The sequence below is a fragment of the Labrus mixtus genome, chromosome 19, assembly GCF_963584025.1.
Source record: "Labrus mixtus chromosome 19, fLabMix1.1, whole genome shotgun sequence".
In the NCBI taxonomy this organism is placed as follows: Eukaryota; Metazoa; Chordata; class Actinopteri; order Labriformes; family Labridae; genus Labrus; species Labrus mixtus.
The window spans coordinates 20,548,431-20,566,726 of record NC_083630.1 but is presented as its reverse complement, the minus strand read 5'-3'; the positions used below and the strand labels follow the sequence as shown (position 1 = coordinate 20,566,726).

At 41.2% G+C, this 18,296-nt stretch overlaps 1 protein-coding gene across 5 annotated transcripts in view; it reads right to left on the bottom strand.

Moving 5' to 3' along the window:
* The window catches only part of sh3kbp1 (SH3-domain kinase binding protein 1), a 36,153-nt gene extending 18,453 nt beyond the window's left edge, over positions 1-17,700 (bottom strand). For 2 of the 5 annotated variants that reach the window (XM_061065017.1, XM_061065020.1), the window contains exons 1-2: positions 17,503-17,699; positions 10,298-10,455 (exon numbers count right to left, since the gene is read on the bottom strand). In XM_061065017.1, coding sequence (XP_060921000.1) covers positions 10,298-10,455; positions 17,503-17,506 — 162 coding nt within the window. In that variant the 5' untranslated portion in view covers positions 17,507-17,699. Of the gene's footprint in view, positions 1-7,965; positions 8,100-8,621; positions 8,742-10,297; positions 10,456-17,502 lie in introns of those variants that run through there. The other 3 variants (XM_061065018.1, XM_061065019.1, XM_061065021.1) reach the window with 3 other exon arrangements.
* Between the last annotated feature and the right edge of the window lie 596 nt (positions 17,701-18,296).

Sequence of the window (18,296 nt, the reverse complement as noted above, 5' to 3'; positions counted from 1 at the left end):
CATCGTGAGCGAACCTAGTACGTTGCTTACTGCTGCGGTGCTCACAGGAAAGAGGAAACAGTGTTGCCAACTTGGCAGACTTTCTCGCTATATCTGGCGACTTTCCAAACCCCCTTGGCGACTTTTTTTTTGTCAACAGCTACTAGCGACAAATCTAGCGACTTTTTCTGGTGTTATTGGAGACTTTTTTGGTGTAAGAAACTGACGTGAAAGCACGTATTGCTCTGCAGTTACTGTCCTCAACGAGCAGCGGGTGCTGCCGTGAGCCCCTCCCCCTTCCAAAAGCTCTCACAGGCTGTCAGTGTAGCCTCGCGCAGCAGACCCAGCTGCAGTCAGAGAGCAGAGAGGAGACCCACACCACTCTGCGTCCAGACTGCAACCAATGCAATAAGCTTTAGTTTTGTATTTATTTTCTTTGATTACATTGTTTAAGTTGAGAAGTACATTTACAATAAAAGTGCGCTATACACCACTTTTTAATTCATTATTGGATTTTGCGTATAACAATGCGATTAATCGTGATTAATCACAGGAACTCATGCGATTAACGCGATTAAAACTTTGAATCGTTGCCCAGCCCTAGTTTACAGACAAGCTAATGCATCCAATCACAATTTACTAAACATTTTATTCACCGCAGCAGTATGGTAGCTTTTAGTAGCAGTTCCTGTTATCTTATGAAACAGTCTTTGACGTAACATCCGGTGATTCCACGGCAACGTAGGACAGATATTTGAAAATGTAGAATTATATTGTATATTTGTGGCTGTAAGCTCCTTCCTACATGAAACTGGCATTCACTAGATCAGAGAAATACTGACGGCGTCCTCCGTTTCAACATGGATGACAACAAGTGTTCATATTTATCAGCCAAGCGATCAGACGAGCTGCCGGGGGAAACAAAAGCAGAGGGTGAAAAAAGACGAAGAGGTCAGAGGTCAGAGGAGCGGCTGGAAAAAAAAAACAAGATTAAATCAAAGAGAAATCGAGGAGGATTCTTTCTGTCCCTCGACCTGCTCCACCCGGAGACGATGGGATCCTCGGAACCTGGATTCAGATCCTACTATTACCGGAAACTGCCGATCAGACAAATACCTCACAAAGGGAGATTGTCAACATTGGATGCACTGTCACAACATCCAAATGACTTTTTTCCAACACTCGTTAAACATGGTTTTGGGTGTATCAACAACTGAATTATTAAAAAATGTATCAATGAAGATGTGTGACACCCTAATTTCAGCAAATAAATCTGTGAGTGACTAATCTATCCCTTAGAATAAAGGCACTCCTGCATGGTATGTGCGTGGTATAATCCTGTTTATATTATTTAATACATGCAAATTCAACGGTATCTGTTAATCCGTCGACCGTGCCGCAGATGCAACATGAGTTATACTGATAACTGAGTTATCAGTATTAAAAGTCATTAATCCAGGAAATCCTCGTTGTTTACCTGCAGGCAAACCAGCTAGAGCTTGTAAAAGGCTTTGACAACCATCACTGCCTCCTTCACTGCTGCAACCTTTCCCTCTGCTGACTCTCTGTCCACATGACTCTCTGTCACTTGAATAAAGCATCACAAGACATCAGGCGAAACTGATCAAGAGAAGCGGAGGGAGACAGGACGACACACACGCCGAGCGACAGAAGAATCAACAAGCGGGCCGATGGAGGAGACAACAAACATGGAGATGTTCAGACACACACAGCAGAAAGTGCACTAGCCATGACGGTTCACATCCCTTTACCACATTCATCATGACACTGTTTCATAAGCCCTGGCCTGTGGCGAACGCAGCCCAGTGAAGCATACGGGCCTGGGTATACTGACTCACAGAATCTAGCCCCTCATGCACACTCCGGTTGTGTTTGGCCTGGTGCGGTGCGAAAGCCTTAATGAGCCTCTGAGATCCAAAAATATACAACACGGGAAGACGTTTCCTAGACAACAGCAGAAGATCATTTTAGGCTAAGAGACATTTTAGGAGATACAAAGGTTGTGGAGTCGACATAAGACTGTGGTAAGTAAGATTCTGTGTTGAAAACAAGCCTTGCCTCGTCTTGCGAAATTAAATCATAAACTGGGTACTCTGCAGAGAAGAGATTCACATTCAACAAAGATGAGGAGACAATTAAATTCTGATAAGAGGAAGTGACAGATTAAACCTCAAGGACAGAGCAGAAATTGTTTTCTAAATCATAACATGTGATTACTAAACACAAAGAAAGATGTGTTTTTTCACTACCGAGCATTTTACTACTCGGCATACACACAGCGGCAGCAGGCTAAAGGGGGAAAGCTAAAATGCTAATATCATGCTGTGGGCTACTGCTATGTTCCACTTTGCAATTTTTTGAACTAAAATAGACTTTCTAACTAAATGTTTTAATTTAACTGCTTCAAGATTGATTAGCAATTGTTAGTGAAAGGAGGTTCATATTTCAAGGTTAAACAACAGAGTCGCTAACCCAGTAGCAACTGTTAAACACTAGCTACCTTCTACCAATTTCTAGCTAACAAGGCTAAGTCCAGGTCCCTGTTTAAATTAACCAAAACAATACACTGTGCTTGCAACACCTATTTGTCTTTATTTCAATCAATGGTGTTGCCAAAGCTGTTGCTGTTTTAACCACTAAAAAACATCACTAATACAAGACGAGTCAAAGATCAATACTGATTTGTCTGTACATGTGTCAATCAATCTCTGGTTGCGGCTGTTGCTTAGCTAGCCTAGCTTATCATGTTTACAGGATCCGCTGCATAAGGACAGGCAGGTGTCCGAGGGCTGCTTGGGAGGGCAACTTTGTGTGACCATTACAGGTCACCGATCTGCGGAGTGATACATGTTATGTGGGTTTGCGTTAAAATTAAAGTGTCCCAATTTGGAGGTTGGAAAATGTGATCACCCTACATTACCGCTCCTCCATTAGATGTGTTAACTGATCATTTCCCTTCTTCGAGACAGAACAGCAAGCTTCAAAAACATCCAAATGTATTTTCTATCCATGCAGTTAAGGTGTCTAATTAAATTAGACAGTGAGCAAACCATATTCTAATTTCATGCAACACACGGGTATTATTACATCATGGGTTGTGTTTCCTGCGACCTGGTAGGTGTGATGAGCTTAAAAGGAAACAATTTTTTGCCAAGACTGTATGTATATGTCTGCCATTTACAAGTCAGGGTAATTTGTTTAGCCGTTAGAAGTATACCCAAATAGAAAGGAATTTGTAGGCTGTACCTGCTGACAGAATATAAGCAAGACTGTAAACATGAAAACTCTGTCGGCCGTTTGTGTTCTGTTGCTGTGTTGTGTGACCTCGGCCGAATACATTCTGAGATAATCCACAGTCTGTTTAGCGATTTCCTCATTGAACATTTACAGCAGAAACAGAAATATTCCACCATTCACCAGCTGACGTTAGACGCTAACTGTGTGTGTCTGTCATGAGCAGCGCTGGATTGACTTTGGTTTCCTGTGACCTGAAAAGCGTAATGAATTACACATTAAGTACACTTATTAAAAAATAATTGCATTACTCAACAGTAAATCAAGAAAGCATTACATTACTCAAGAGGTGTTTCCACCACTTAGCATGCCATTAAACAAGTCAAAAGCCATCACATCCATTTCTCTACATATTCTCTTCTATCTTCTATTTCACAAGTTCATAAATAAATAAAAAAAAACATTGTGGTTTATCAAGCACGTATACTGTTAACCATAATATAGACTAGGCTACAACACCTAGTCTATTTTTGGTCAAGGTGGCTTCAGTGTTGACACACTCTCTTACTAAGAAAAATGCTGTGAAAAGCAACAGAAAGAAGGCAAAGCAAGATAGATATGACTTACAGCTAAAAAAGAAGAAGAGAAGAGAACAGTGGGCAACTTGAATTACATGTAAATGAAAAGATTGTCGATATGGGAAGGTGCTAGCTAGCCAACAGTTTGTAACGTGGCTGGTAAGTAGAAGCTAGCGACAGGTGGCGATTAGCAGGAGGCCCGGGATAGCTGGTTAGCATCAGATTCTGCTCGTATCTTCACACTGCATGTAAATTTACCCGAAATGAGCGTGATCTAGAAACACAGTTAAGCAGTGAGTACAGTATGTTATTCTTCTTTTCTCTAGTCCCTCAATTAAACAACTTTTATACGTGAGGGGAGGAGTCAGCCGGCCGTCCTGGCGATGTAAACAAACTGAAGATAGGACTGAAAACTCTGAAAACATCACAGACAGTGGGACTCGGGTGTTACACCCATTGTAGACAGTCATGACTCACAGAGTTATTTTCAGAGGATATACTTGATTTCTATCACATTTAAGTGTGAAAAATTGCATATAAAGCCTTCAAGTGTCAATAACCTACAGTACTAGCTAGCAGCATAAAAGGACATGTGATTTTTGAAAACTTTGAAGATACCAAAAGGACCTAGCTAGCAGCCAAAACAGATATGAAAAACGTTATAGTGCCAGCGGATGCTAGCTAGCAGCATGGACAACATCAAATAGAAAAGCATCAGCGTTACCTAATGGGGCTAGCCACTAAAAAGACTGAGCTTTACCAGCAAATTTTGGTAGATGTTGTAGAATTATGGTCCTTTTTTGGTATGCCCCAAACCTCCTAGCAAGACTACTCAACTAGCTAGCAGCCAAAATATCAAAATAAATACATAGTAGGGCTGGAACTATATTTTCACGAGGTGAATCGGTCAATCAAAACTTTTTTACAAAATTTAAATAGCAAAGACGACAATTTGTTTCTCGCTCCAACTTCTCCAATTGGCATTTGTGCTGTTTTTTTTTTTTTTCAGTGTTTAAGGTTACAGCCGTGGTTAGGAAAATATGTAAATGTTTTATGATTTCTGTCCACTGAGATCAGGTCAGTTATCTTTGCTTGGTCAGTGTTCGCAGTTGAAGTAGGCTAATGCATGTCGAACCAGGAAGAGACTCTCATGTCCTGCAAAACAGATACAGACATATAACACGTTCATTGAGGAACTTACATACAGACGCAGACACAGACTGACTGGTAAAGAAGAAACAACACTTTTAACTTGGAGACTCAGACTGCATTAGCCAACCTACGCAAAAAAAAAAAAAAACCCACAGCAGCTTATTTGTTAGCCTACAGCTTCCCTTTTTAAGAGTGGGGAAGGAGAGGCAGTGTTTACTGGCTGTTTGGTTTTATGCTTCATGACAAGCAGTGGATGATCATTGCTAAAAGCCATCTGTTTTCTATTCAGGCTGCTTGTTTTAAATAATTAATAGATTTGAGTTTGGAACTGGAGACTAATGACCGCATGGCTTTGCAAAAGAAATCAAAGGCAGACTAACTTTACTGTTCATGGAGGCCTTTGTTACACAGCCTTCATGCTCTGCTGCAGTTCCTCCTGTGAGGATGTGAAGGTAACCCCGAGTTAAAGGAAACCCAGCTGAAAAGAGAAGAGGAAGACAACGTGATTCATCGTATCAGAGCAGGAAACACCTGCATAATGTAGGCTGCGGTGGTGGCTGTGTGTGTGTGTTTGTGTGTGTTTGTCTGCGTAATGTGCGATAGCTGACAGCAAGTATGTTGCTTACACAGCTCAGCTTTAATGCTAAACATTGCCTTGTGCATCCCCAGTCGCCGCACCTCTGACCTTTCCCTCACGTCACAGATAAAAACAAAGTGTAGCAGTGTAGCAGCTAACGCCAGCTGTCTTTTTAACGCCGAAAATTAATCTGCGACTCAAGGACAAAGATAGAGAAAATGGGGAAATAAAAATAGAGCTTAGCTTTTAAAAAATCCTTGTGTAATGCAGAGAAATAATGATGCAAAATGTTATTTCCCTTCTTTTCATAAGCGTCATCCTTATTGCACAACTCTTTAGTCACAAAGCGTCGACACAAGCTGTTTTTATATAAAGATGTTAATATACAGAACAAACATTTCAAATGAAAGCTCTAACAACAGATAGATTAATCAACGAGATCATTTTTAACTGTTCAATTTATCATTGTGTAGAGAAAATGACAAACTGAGACGTCTTGGTTTGCTTCTTTTCTCTGTTTTTCATCATCTTAATGTACAATATGTGGAACTTTATAACTTTGAGTTCAAGTTAGAGATAAAAAGACTTTGAGTCCGACACAATATGAAAGTAATTTTATTACATTTATAGTCTTAAAGAGAAGTCTATGTCAAACTGTGGTTATGTTGTTCTGTTGTGTTTATGTGGGAAGTATTTAATTATAAAAAGGACTTAACTTACCTAATTATTATTTATTTTTTTTAACTTCTCAAAATTTTTAGTCCAAATTTTCGTTCATTTTCAGACATCAACAGCTAAAAACCGCCAAATCCAGTTGCTTCTTTGCAGTGTGAAGAGCAATGTTCGGCATCTAATATCAATTTAGAGCATGTGATTCTAATTTGTAACACCTACTTATCCGATCTACAGAGGTCAGGTGATTCCCATAAACACTTAGCCAAGTTGTTATTGTCAGTATATCACCTTTTGAATTGAACTGAATAGTAATAGTCTTTAAAGGTTTTGAAAGGAACTTTGCAGAAGTGTGGAGTTCCCTGCTCTTGAGAAACAGCAGCTGCTTGTGTTTCTAGATCTACAAAACATGGACCTAGTCTCTGAAGGGACATTATGAAGCCTAATAAAGGCGACGGCCATCTTGGAAAGCAGTCAAAGAGGTGGAGCTAAGGCAGACCGAGTGAATATCAACCATCCATACACGTTCCAAACGATGAAAACAACAGAAACCAAGTCGACAGCTTAAGTTCAGTCAGCCTTAAGCCTCCTGGTGAACAGCTGCAATACACTCGCCTGTCAGTCATACAAGCAACGCCCCTTAAATGCCGAGTTTTAAGCCTTAACTAAAATATATAATTCATTAAAATAAAACTCAACCCCAACCCAGAAGTCTTTTTAAACCAGACTGTGACCCTTTGTATTACTGCTATAAAAAAGGTTTTCTCAAATGGGCTCTGATGGGATTTCTTGGCTTTTGGAGCCAGCCTCTAGTGGACACTCGAGTAACTGCAGTTTTTCTGCATTGGCTTCACCGGAAGGCCGTTTGATCTATCTCTACAGAATTTAAAGGCATGGTTAGCGTCATATCCATGTCACCAAAGAGAAGTTTTTTTAGGATAAAGAAACTTTAGCTAGTTAGTTGCACAGCTAATCCGCTTGAGGCTTGACAAATACACATCATTTACTCGCTAATTTGACTAATGCTAAGCTAGCTGTAGTAGCTTATAGTTTTGTAATATCAGAAACATCCATTGCTTTTCTAAGTCAACTCATAAAGTAGGTAAGTAAGTAAGAAACGTTTATTTATACAGCACTTTGTGGAGCAGACGTCACAAAGTGCTTCACAGTAAAAGCTTCAAGTCCAGGATTAGCAGCTTGTTAGCCATAGCTAATCCTACATTTGTGTTACAACTCTGAGGGGTTTTAAATTTAGAAATAAACACACCTTTGTGTTAACTACAAAACACGCTAACCTTATGACCTTCACAGTTATGTGCAATGAGTGTCAGCTATGACGGCAACATCGGGGGATTGCTTGCATACCATCACTTCCTGTTCCCCCCTTTAACCTGCCTGTCCAACATCCCCCACTTCCTACACACACACACACACACACACACACACACACGCACACAAACAAACACACACTCATCAGCTTTGGTAAGCTTAATGTCACTGATTCCCATAACTGCAGTCTTGTGACAGACCAGTCTGGTATTACTGCATTACTCACAGCCTCCTTTCGCCTCGCTTCACACACATACACACACACACACACACACACACCAGACACACACACACACACACACACACACACCGGACACACACTCACACTCAGTCTTCACAGGCCCATTGTCCGGCTGCCTGACACTGAATGAGAGCTGTGACATTCAGTCAGCACAAATAAAGCCTCGCTGCACAGTCACCAACCTGACAATACACGGACTTCTTCAGCCTCCCAAAACGTGAACTCCGCTCGCTCTCAGCGTTGAATTGTGGCAATTTCAACTTCCCCTCATGGTACAGTGAACCAGATACTTCCCTCTTCTCATCACGGCAAACATACTATTCTATTACGCATATCAGAAGCTACAGATGACTCAACCTTACCTTTTTCTTTATTCTCACACGATACGATACACGTGTTTAGTTCACTTTGAGCCACCGCAAATCGATGGTTTTGGAAGTTTTGGCTCAAACTAGAGCATCAGATCTACTGTACAGAGACACAATCTAAAGATATCTTAACATAAATGACAAACAGTAGAAGGAGAGCTTTAAATTACCAACGAAATAGCTTGGCAGTTAAAGACAAAGTTCTTCAAGGGGGACAAGAAAGCGTATCATATTGTATGGTAAGTTCTCAGATCCTAATGTAATTTTTTCAGTTACAATAAACCAAAAACCCTGCGATTTAAAGTTTCCTATCACAGAGGACAAAGAAAAACACAAACTATTTACACTTGAGAGGTTGAAACGTGAGTATACTTGTGAATGAATAAGGTCAAATAGCTAAGTATCTACAAGATTTTCAGACACATAGCTAGAAATATAGAAGAGAAGATTCAAGGATTTTGGATACATACATCTCTGAAGCTTCTGGGCTAGAAGAAAATATTCATGTTTCCCCAAGTGTTTACAGCCTTGTGTTTCTGTATCGTCAACTTGTAACTGTATGTGCAGGTGGTGCAGTCACAGTTTAACTCAAACAACATGACAAAACTGCAAAGTATAGAAAATAAACCACAACAGTTAAGGGGAGAAAAAGAGGAAGTCATGCAAAGTCCAACAATTATTAGACAATTTTTTTTTTTGTGCTAAACCGCTGCCAGCTGAGGACAGACTGCCAACAAGACTCGTGGTGCCTGAATGTGCTGCAGGAGCCTCGAGGTGCAAGTATGTTTCAGGAAAAGTTCTTGTTGCATCATGGTGGAAAAGCCTATGAAACCTGACCCTCGATTTGACATGAACACCTAAAAGAAGTTCTCATTCGTTAATGAAGATAATCGGTGCAAAATGTGCATCAAGTTTGTACGTTTCATTGCATCATGCCAGTCTCCATTAAGGCAGATGTTAACATTTAGGTTTGGCTGTTTGTAGTATGAGAAGGCCTTTAGGATTGAGTGTTTTATCTCAATGTAGACACTTCAATTGTGTTCAGTAGGTCACATGCAGCAACAGAGCAGGTCTTTGACTTATACCAAAAATCTCCCAAACTACACGGCATGTAGTTCTGAAAATTACCTGTGCTAAATCTTTCATCGAGATCATGATGAAACCAGCCTTTCCACTACTCTCTGCGTCTGCCAGCGTGCTCGCTTCTGTCACACTAACCCGGGTGCCAAACTGCTGCTCAACAAAGTCACGACTGTTTGCAGTCCTGAGTACACAATGGAGCAACAAGATCCAAATCGACGTCTAAAACCCCGACATGTTTCCAATCACAGATGGAAAGCTCGTCTGTTGGTCTTCTTTTTGGCCAATTTAAACATCAGTAACAAATAAACATTCTCCTCCCAACAATGGCTCCAGGTGTAGTTTGTGAACCTATTTATTCAAAGTGTTGGAAATAAATCTGCTCGTAATACAAACACCACGACAACATTTATCAAGAGTGGGTCATACTATATCAGAAACAGAGTGCAATACAGATTCACTGCAGTTTCTCCTCTTATCATTCTTCACCCATTTTTTTGTCATCGCTGTCTGACATTAACCCGCTGTCTTTTTCTCCTTTGGCCAACTATCTTCTGTTTACATAACCCTCATGCATGTCACTCTGAGGATTCATGAAGCGATGATGGGGTGAGTCAAAGAGCCAGGGAAATCTTAGGACATTTTTTTTTTTTTTTTTAATATCAATATTTGGCATCAGCGATACAATAATTGCATCACAAAAGTCAGGACAAAGATAGTGCATCTCAGGAAATGTTCAGGAGCTTTGTGCATTAGTGGAAAAAAGAAACACAATATAATGTCTGACCACAAACGCATCATTACCATAAACTTCCTCAGTGCTAATTGTGACACCAAATCGTATCTCACCCTTCAAAAAGGATGCCAACCTCTCTGTGAATGAGCTGTGTTTTCTTTCACAAACCAGCACTGCAGTGACACACTTCACTCCGCATGTTTATTCTGCTGCTATTTATGGAGGGCCTCTGGTGGTTTTTTAATGAAGCGAGCGAGACACCGAGAATGAGGAGAGAACAAGAGAGAGAGCAGAAGAAAAAAAAAAAACGAGGCTATCGCGATTACTCACCCTGACAAAGTTATCTGGGAAAAGCCCCCTGCGTCCGCCAAGCTCGCCCTCCCACCATCCTCCATCATCCCGCCGTATGTTCACGATGATGTCGCCCACCGTCAGGCTCAACTCATCGTCCTGCTGAGCCTCATAGTCGAACTCCACCACGGCCTCCACTGAGACATAAGATAGAGAGAGAGAGAGGGAGAGGGAGCGTGTGTTAACAAAAACCAACATTAAAAGGTCAGACAGAGCAGAGGTGTCACATGGCTCTTTATATTTATTTTCAGGCACAGGGGTTCTGATTAGGTTGTTTGCGCAGGTTTTTATATATTGACTTGAAACTGGGCGTGAAAGAGGAAGCCCTTTACGGATAAACACACACAACCCTTAACCAACATCTATAAAAATCTACATTTAAATGAAATCAATCAGGGCTATAAAACTGCAGAGATAAAGTCATAACTCACACGGTAAATTTAGCATAGTGTACATTTTCTCAGCACCTATCCTGTCATTAAATCGTAGTCATTTTACACTCAATCCTCTGCAGTTCAGTGTTTCATTTTCAAACAGGAAACCAGCTTTCACTCACTCACTTATGTGACCTTGAGAGTTTTCTAGTAAACAAATTAAAGTTGTGTTTCGCATCCAGTGGTTTTTTTTTTCTTTGTGTGTCCTTGAGATCTGACAAACGTAATGATGCATTTCTTCCACCATAAAACCAGGACTTCCAGTGTCTTCCACTTCAGGATGAGTGATGAGCAGGAGTGTCACAAAACAACAACATCTGTTTACAGCCGAGAGACAACGGCCTCAAGCCCACATGGTAGTTATGGTTTGTTCGAACAAAAAAAAGGGCGCTCTATGTGTAGTTGTAAAAGGCCTGCGGTAAGTCTGTCCACTCCTTAGACATACAGTAAGTCGGGTCTTAAGCTAGAGAGCAAGTTGCACAAGACTGAAGACTGAAGTGGTTGCATATGATTAACACCAACAAGGACATGCTGCTCTCCTCTTCCAAACACTCTCTCTTGAACTCTCACAGTTCTGGTTTGATACTTTTAAAAAATCCATCTTGATCTTGTTAGTTTCTACAAACTTGCCTCCCACAGTTTTTAACAAAGTCTTCTTACATCAAGGCATGCATTTACACCCAACAGTTATGTAAACCTGTTTTCCAGGGAACAGACCCCCCCCGATAGTAGCAACAGATCATGATTTAATTGGACTTTCTGGATTGAATGGATGGACGTCATGTTTGGTCCTTTCTCACACATTTTCCAAACAACAGATCCTGCGTCAGTGTTTGGTAATTGGCACCTTAACTGTGTCTGAAAAGATTAGAATAAAGAAAAGGTCTAATAAAAAAGCTGTTTCCAATAAAAGCCTTGCCATAAGTAGCAGCTAGAAAATATGTCTTTTTCTCTTTGTTTCTTATCACACTTGCATCAGCACAAACAACTTGTGACTGCTCGTGCAGCTGATAATACTTTAAAAAATGTTCTGAATGTGTCATATCACTTAGTGGGTCGCTTTCTTAAACCTAACCTTTACACAAACACACACGTGCACACTCATATTGACCGCTGAGGCCTGCGTAGGCTGCTAAATGAGGGGGTGGAGGAGGGAGTTTCAGTAACCATGGGGATAACTGGGGTAGCTTGCGATGACTCTGACGCATTGGCTTCTTCCCCAAAAGGATCTCTGCCTCTCACACATATAGTATCACACATGTTTCAACACATTTAATGCATCAACAAGTAAAAAAAAACCAAAAGAGTGACACGCTAGCCAAAAACAGCAGCACACATTGGGAAAGCAGCTGTGTAAAAAGTGGAAGGTCACGGCGTCTCTGGGAGTTTAAATCAATGGGAAAGGAGGACGAGGAGGAGGAAGATTTCCACAATGCTTCAAAATGAAGCAGACAAAGCAAAATGAATGTGGTCCAAGTTGGCCCCGTGCTCAGATGGGGAGGATATGATTCTGGCTCAAGATAACTAAAGAGATTACCCGCAGATGAGGCAGCGACGTGGCGCAAATACCGCCTTTGTTTTCTATTTTTATTTGTGAGGAAGTGTCAGATACCGCTGCAGCAGAAGAGGAAAGGTTTTAAATTAGGGGAAGTATGTGCTGTGAATTAATATCGTGTAGCAGTGGTCTTGCAAACCACCAATCGTTAGTGCTCTTCTGAGTGGCAGATCGGGAAGAAACATGGCAGTCCTTCCACCACCCACGTCAGTCAACAAACACACAAACTCATTTTACTTACTGCTGAAGAGGAAGAAGACGACAGCTTGTGGCTCAGCACAGGACATTACAGAGTGCAAAGAAGGCTGCACGGTTTAAGTGTCACAAAGTTAAAGCCAAGAGTGCTCCAGTCCAAAAAATAAAACAGGGAACGTATCTGTGCAACAGATGTACAGCAGCCAGCATTTAATACAGTATCCCTGATGGACACAAGCTCATACAATCAACAATGCACTTTACAGAAATGTGCAATGCCAGTAAAGCTGTATACTTTTATGATATTCTGTATTTATCTTATTTGTAATCACATCCTACAAAAAGACAGAAACCATGGCTGAATTGAGAAATCTATTTTCTGTCCTTAAAGGCTTTACATGCGATTTTTTGATCCAGCAGATGTCGCCCTTGAGCACCAGCATGAAACCAAAACAACTTGCGCTGCATTGTTGTGTTAGCATGCTAATGCTAGCGATCTTTATTATGCTCGTATCGTCACACTGCATGTAAATTTACCCGAAATGAGCGTGATCTAGAAACACAGTTAAGCAGTGAGTACAGTATGTTATTCTTCTTTTCTCTAGTCCCTCAAATAAACAACTTTTATTCGCGAGGGGAGGAGTCAGCCGGCCGTCCTGGCGATGTAAACAAAGTGAAGATAGGACTCTGAAAACTCTGAAAGCATCACAGACAGTGGGACTCGGGTGTTACACCCATTGTAGACAGTCATGACTCACAGAGTTATTTTCAGAGGATATACTTGATTTATATTATATTTAAGTGTGAAAAATCACATAGAAAGACTTTAAAACTAGGCTATCGTGATAAAGCCTATTTTTTTGTCCGAATACAATAAATAACATTTCTGTGAGATCATTCCACTAACATGTGCTTTCAGTATTATGTAGGTTACACATGCACACTGTAGTGTATTTAGAGTCAATGCTACATAGGCTACAATGTCCGATCCATGTCTGAAACCTCCTCATCGGTCCCTGATATCCCCATTTCCACCTAACATGCTATCTCAGCAAATGTCTGTAGAGCCCAAATCAGCATAAAGAAATCCCCGACCAGAGAGCTTTACAGTATAAAAACTAGAATAATAGAAAAGCTTTTGTTTGGATGTCATTCAACACACAGATTATATGTTTATACCAGGTGTTGGTGGGGTAACAATAACACACTGTAATCAATGGGGCATGCAGCGAGAAAGCCTGCACTCAAGCCCTTCCAGAGAGGGGGCGTGGTCAAACACAGCTCATTTACATATTTAAGGCTACAGACACAGAAACAGCCTGTTCTGAGCAGGGCGGAATTAGAGGGGTTTAAAGACATGATCAAATACAGGATCAGAGTGGATTTAGAACAAGAAACTTCTCCGACCTCTGAGACTCATTTAAACTTGTTGAAAAGGAGGATAATATTTGACCTTTATGGATTATTTGCACACACTCTAACACTCATGTTTTGTGGTGATACATTGTCTGTTCGGGGATAAAAGTGACAGTCTGGAGGCTTTAACAAGACAAGACGCTGAATATTTGACAGCTTGCAGACAAAACAGAACTCCCACTCGAGCGGTCAATAAAACACACATACAGGAACAGAGCCTCCTCTCTGAGCAGCTGCTGTGAGTTTAGATAAGGGGAAACTACTCGTACAGACAAAGTAAACTCCGCAGAGCGAACGCTGAACCTGTGTGTAGTTGTGGATTCTGTTGCTGATGATGTCAAGAACAGCTGCAGGTTTCTGTCTGTAAAACATTCACGCTGGACTGCGGCCCAATGGGAGTGAAAAACACCCACTCCAACTGTGGATCGGGATCCCAGACTTCAGCACATTCTCCCACATGAAATGACATTTGCAACTATTCTCTGCTCATTATTCTGTCACAGTTTTCTTTTAAGTTACATTTTCACGATTGACTCTACTTCCTCAGCTGCTTCGGTTCAGCAGAAGCAAGAAAAAGATCGACAGTTTTAAATTCCTCTAGTGAAGGTTGCGTTAATGTATTTTTGTGATGCAACAGGCAAACTCGGCTCTTTAACAAACATGTCACTGTTTAACTGTTGAATGTTTGCACAAAAATGGGAAGGATGTGTCGTCAGTTCAGTGGGAGTGAAGGTCACAGTTTTAGAGAGACAAAGTGGACTCTTTTTTTTTTTCTCCTTGAAAACTGCAGCAACAGCACAAAGAGATCATCTAAAAGTGTGACGGTTTGTCTTCATTTTTTTACTTCACCTTAAGGAGTAGACAAAGAAATAACCAAAACAACAAATGGGCTAAAGAGTCCAAGGTGTACTACCACAAGGCTTTTATCATCACGTATTTTTTAAGTAAAATCTCCTTGAATGTTCCACACTTGTTTCATATTGTGTTTCTATGATACTTTAAGCTTTATAGTTTCATTACAAGAGGCACTTTGAATTGCCTTGTTGTTGAAATGTGCTATATAAATAAACCAGCCTTGCCTTGCCTTACACTGCACATGAAGAAGCCCTACAAGGGAAAGTAGCATTAGCTACAAACGCTCTGCTGCACATCAGTTCACTAGAAACTGTTAACTGCAATTCTTTGGCAAGGCAGAAAGATGCCTTCCTGTCTTGTAATTGTTTTATTTTCATTCTTTAGTTGATGTCTTGCCAAGCATCTGAATGCACCCATTGCCCACTTCATTGTGTAAACCAGTGCCATCTAACTGTTTTTTTAAAAATGGTTCTGCAATTTGGTGTTTTCACACACACACAAAATGTTCTGGAAATTTCCTAAAATTTCCGGGTGAGCGTCACTTGTGATGCAAACGGCGGAATATCTCGCCCGACTTTTACCGGACTTCTTTTTTTTCCGGCCAGTCCCCGCTAAAATGTCCGGATGAACTCAGGGCGAGCTGATGAGAAAGCGCAGCATGTAATATTCTTTAACGCTCGACTGGTGCGATCTTCATGCGGATAAATAAACTGCTTTATACTCTTTTCTACTCACCAGTGTGATATTTTACACGACGCTGCGGCTCTTCAAAAGGAAAACTAGTGAACTAGTGTTTACCTAGCACAGGCCTTGTGTTTTGTCACATGCACTAACTACACATCCAGCGTGTGTTATTCAGGGTGGGGATGCCATATTTTCATCCACCATAACGGACTTCTTTTTCACGTCGGGACTCGACTCGTGACAGCGGAAACTTAAATTCAGGGGGGGCAGACTGGACTGGCATTTCTAGAAATCTCCAGGAGTGCATGTGTGAAAACAGCTATTGAGTGATTTTTGTATGATTCCTGTAGAGGCAGATGTTCAATATAATATGTGGTGTTTGTGTATAAGATCTCACAGGGTGACGGTTGTCTATATCAGGTAGGTTTGTTCCACCTGGAAGGAAAAACAGCTTTTTGACCGCTAAGCAGTGGCATGCAAATGTTACAAGCGGGTGTTTTTTTTGGTATCAAGATATGGACACGTTGAGCCAAATGGACAATCCATCTTTAACAGTGACCTCAGTTATTAACATGTAATCAAATGTGCATGCTTAACTTCAACATCATCAAATACTGAAGACTACAAACCTTGTAAAGTTGCTTATTATGTGAAAAACTAGGATGGATTCTTACAGATGTAAATACCATATATAATATAATATAAGTGTTCAGTGATGATTTTATACTTATAATTTTAATGAAGCGATTATGAGGCAACATATTATTCTCATACAGATGTCGGTAAGGATTAACACATGTGATGGCCCTGGGGAGAAATGAGCTTGGCTTCCCACAACACATCGCCACTCCCATCTTTCTGAGCAATATATATGCACCCTGTCACCTTTAGGTTAACACACTGAACTAATCCAGTAAATGCAACTTCAATTTAACAAGATAGTTAAGACTTTTTTCCCCCTGTATTTAGCTAATATGGTGTGTTTAAAAGCCCCTGTGATTTCCATTTCAGTTTATGTTGTAATTTAGTGGTGCATAGTCATCCGATTGAGCGATTCATTAAACTACCACAGCACATAAACACACGAGAATCTGGGGACTTGTGATGGGCTCTGATGGTGGTTAAATTGCCTGATTTAGGTAATCCAGCCTTGACGGTAACTGTGAGTGTTTCCCTTGAGGACAGCTGTGCATTGTTTGTTTACATGCAGCAGAGGCAGATGTCCAAAGGAAAGTATCTGCACCAAACAGGAAGAGAAAATAGGTATCCTGGAGAAGGGCTGCAACCAATGGCTATACACTCATTACAGCTTTATATTGTTAAATGTATTTATGTAGCTGCTTTAGAGTCAAGTTCTCCTTTTGCAGGGACAAGTCATGCAAATGAATGTCTTCTAAATATAAGCACAGATGATTAGAAAAAGGAAGTATCACCTCCGGCCCTGCATGTCATCTAAGAAACATTCGCTACATTTGCCTATACTCGTGCAACCAAACCTGCAAACAATTAATCTTCATGCAATGTGTGCAACAGCGCAGTGCTGTGGGAAACGAGAGAGAGAGAGGGAGAGAGAGAGAGAGAGAGAGGGAGAGAGACGATGGGAGGAGGAATGTCATGCGAGTCAGGCCCGTTTCATCCACAGAGACGGGAAGCTGGAGAGAGTCAGAAACAGTGCAACACAATGGGGCAGAAAGAAAGAGAGTGAATGTAAACGTGTCAACATCTGCAAAGCATCAATGTGACCGGCTGCTTTCCTGAAATCTCGCGGCTGCTGCACACCCACCCACACGCGCGGCTACCTAATCATGAATAAAATCGCGCTGAGAAAGACTGTGCGGTCACTTACAAACAGCTCGGTTATGACTAAAGACAGGCGTCAAGGGAGGGGAGGTAGGGAGGGGAGAGAGGAGGGAAGGAGAGCGTCTGAACCCAGCGCGCATCTGGACCGGGCGTTTATTCCTGCTCATCCAGATGCGCAGAGGCGCCGGAGGCTATTTTTGGGGCATTCTTCAAACCAGAAGCGGAAAAAAAGCGCTACATCTCACCCATTTATGTCTCCCGGTGTGCTGTTAGTGCTCCTGCAGGCTGGTTGGTCCACGGGAAGGGGTGGTTGCTCCAGGTGAAGGGGGGGTTTGAACCTCCTGTTCGCGGTACAGATCCGCTACAGCCGAGCTGAAACGGGAGGAGCGTCAGATGAAACCATATTCCTTCCTCTTTCTCTCTCTCTTTCTCTCTCTCTCTCTCTCTCTCTCTCCCTCTCTCTCTCTCTCTCTCTCTGGTGACACGACAGAGGAGGCAGAGCGAGTATACCCAGAAAACGGAAAAGCGCTGATGAACAAATCTCTCTCTCCCTCGCTCTCTCTCTCTCATGTTGCCTTCATGTGCATCTCGTACACCCCGGCTTCGCCAGCGTTTTCATACAAAGATGTCACGCAATTTGTTGCACCAATACAGATGGTGTTGTCACCGTGTTATGTGGGGACAGCACATCTGATTACTTTATTTTTAAATGAAAACTTTGATTTCACCCAGTTATTTTTAGAATTATTGTATTAATCTTTTAAATGTTTCTATTTAAGAAACAGTATTTCCCTTTTTTTTTGTATTCTATAAATTAACAGTCATTTATTTTCTGCCACAAGGAACAACCTAATTCACTTCTCCTTCTTTATCTTTTATAATAAAAACATAGTGAACAAATAATCTGACGGCTCTGGTTTGTCCACGTCACATTGTTACCTAACCTTTCTTTAGACAGGTATGCTAAATTTGAATAACAATAGTGTGAATGCTGTAATACAGCATTCACACTATTGTTATCCAAATCTTTATTATTATT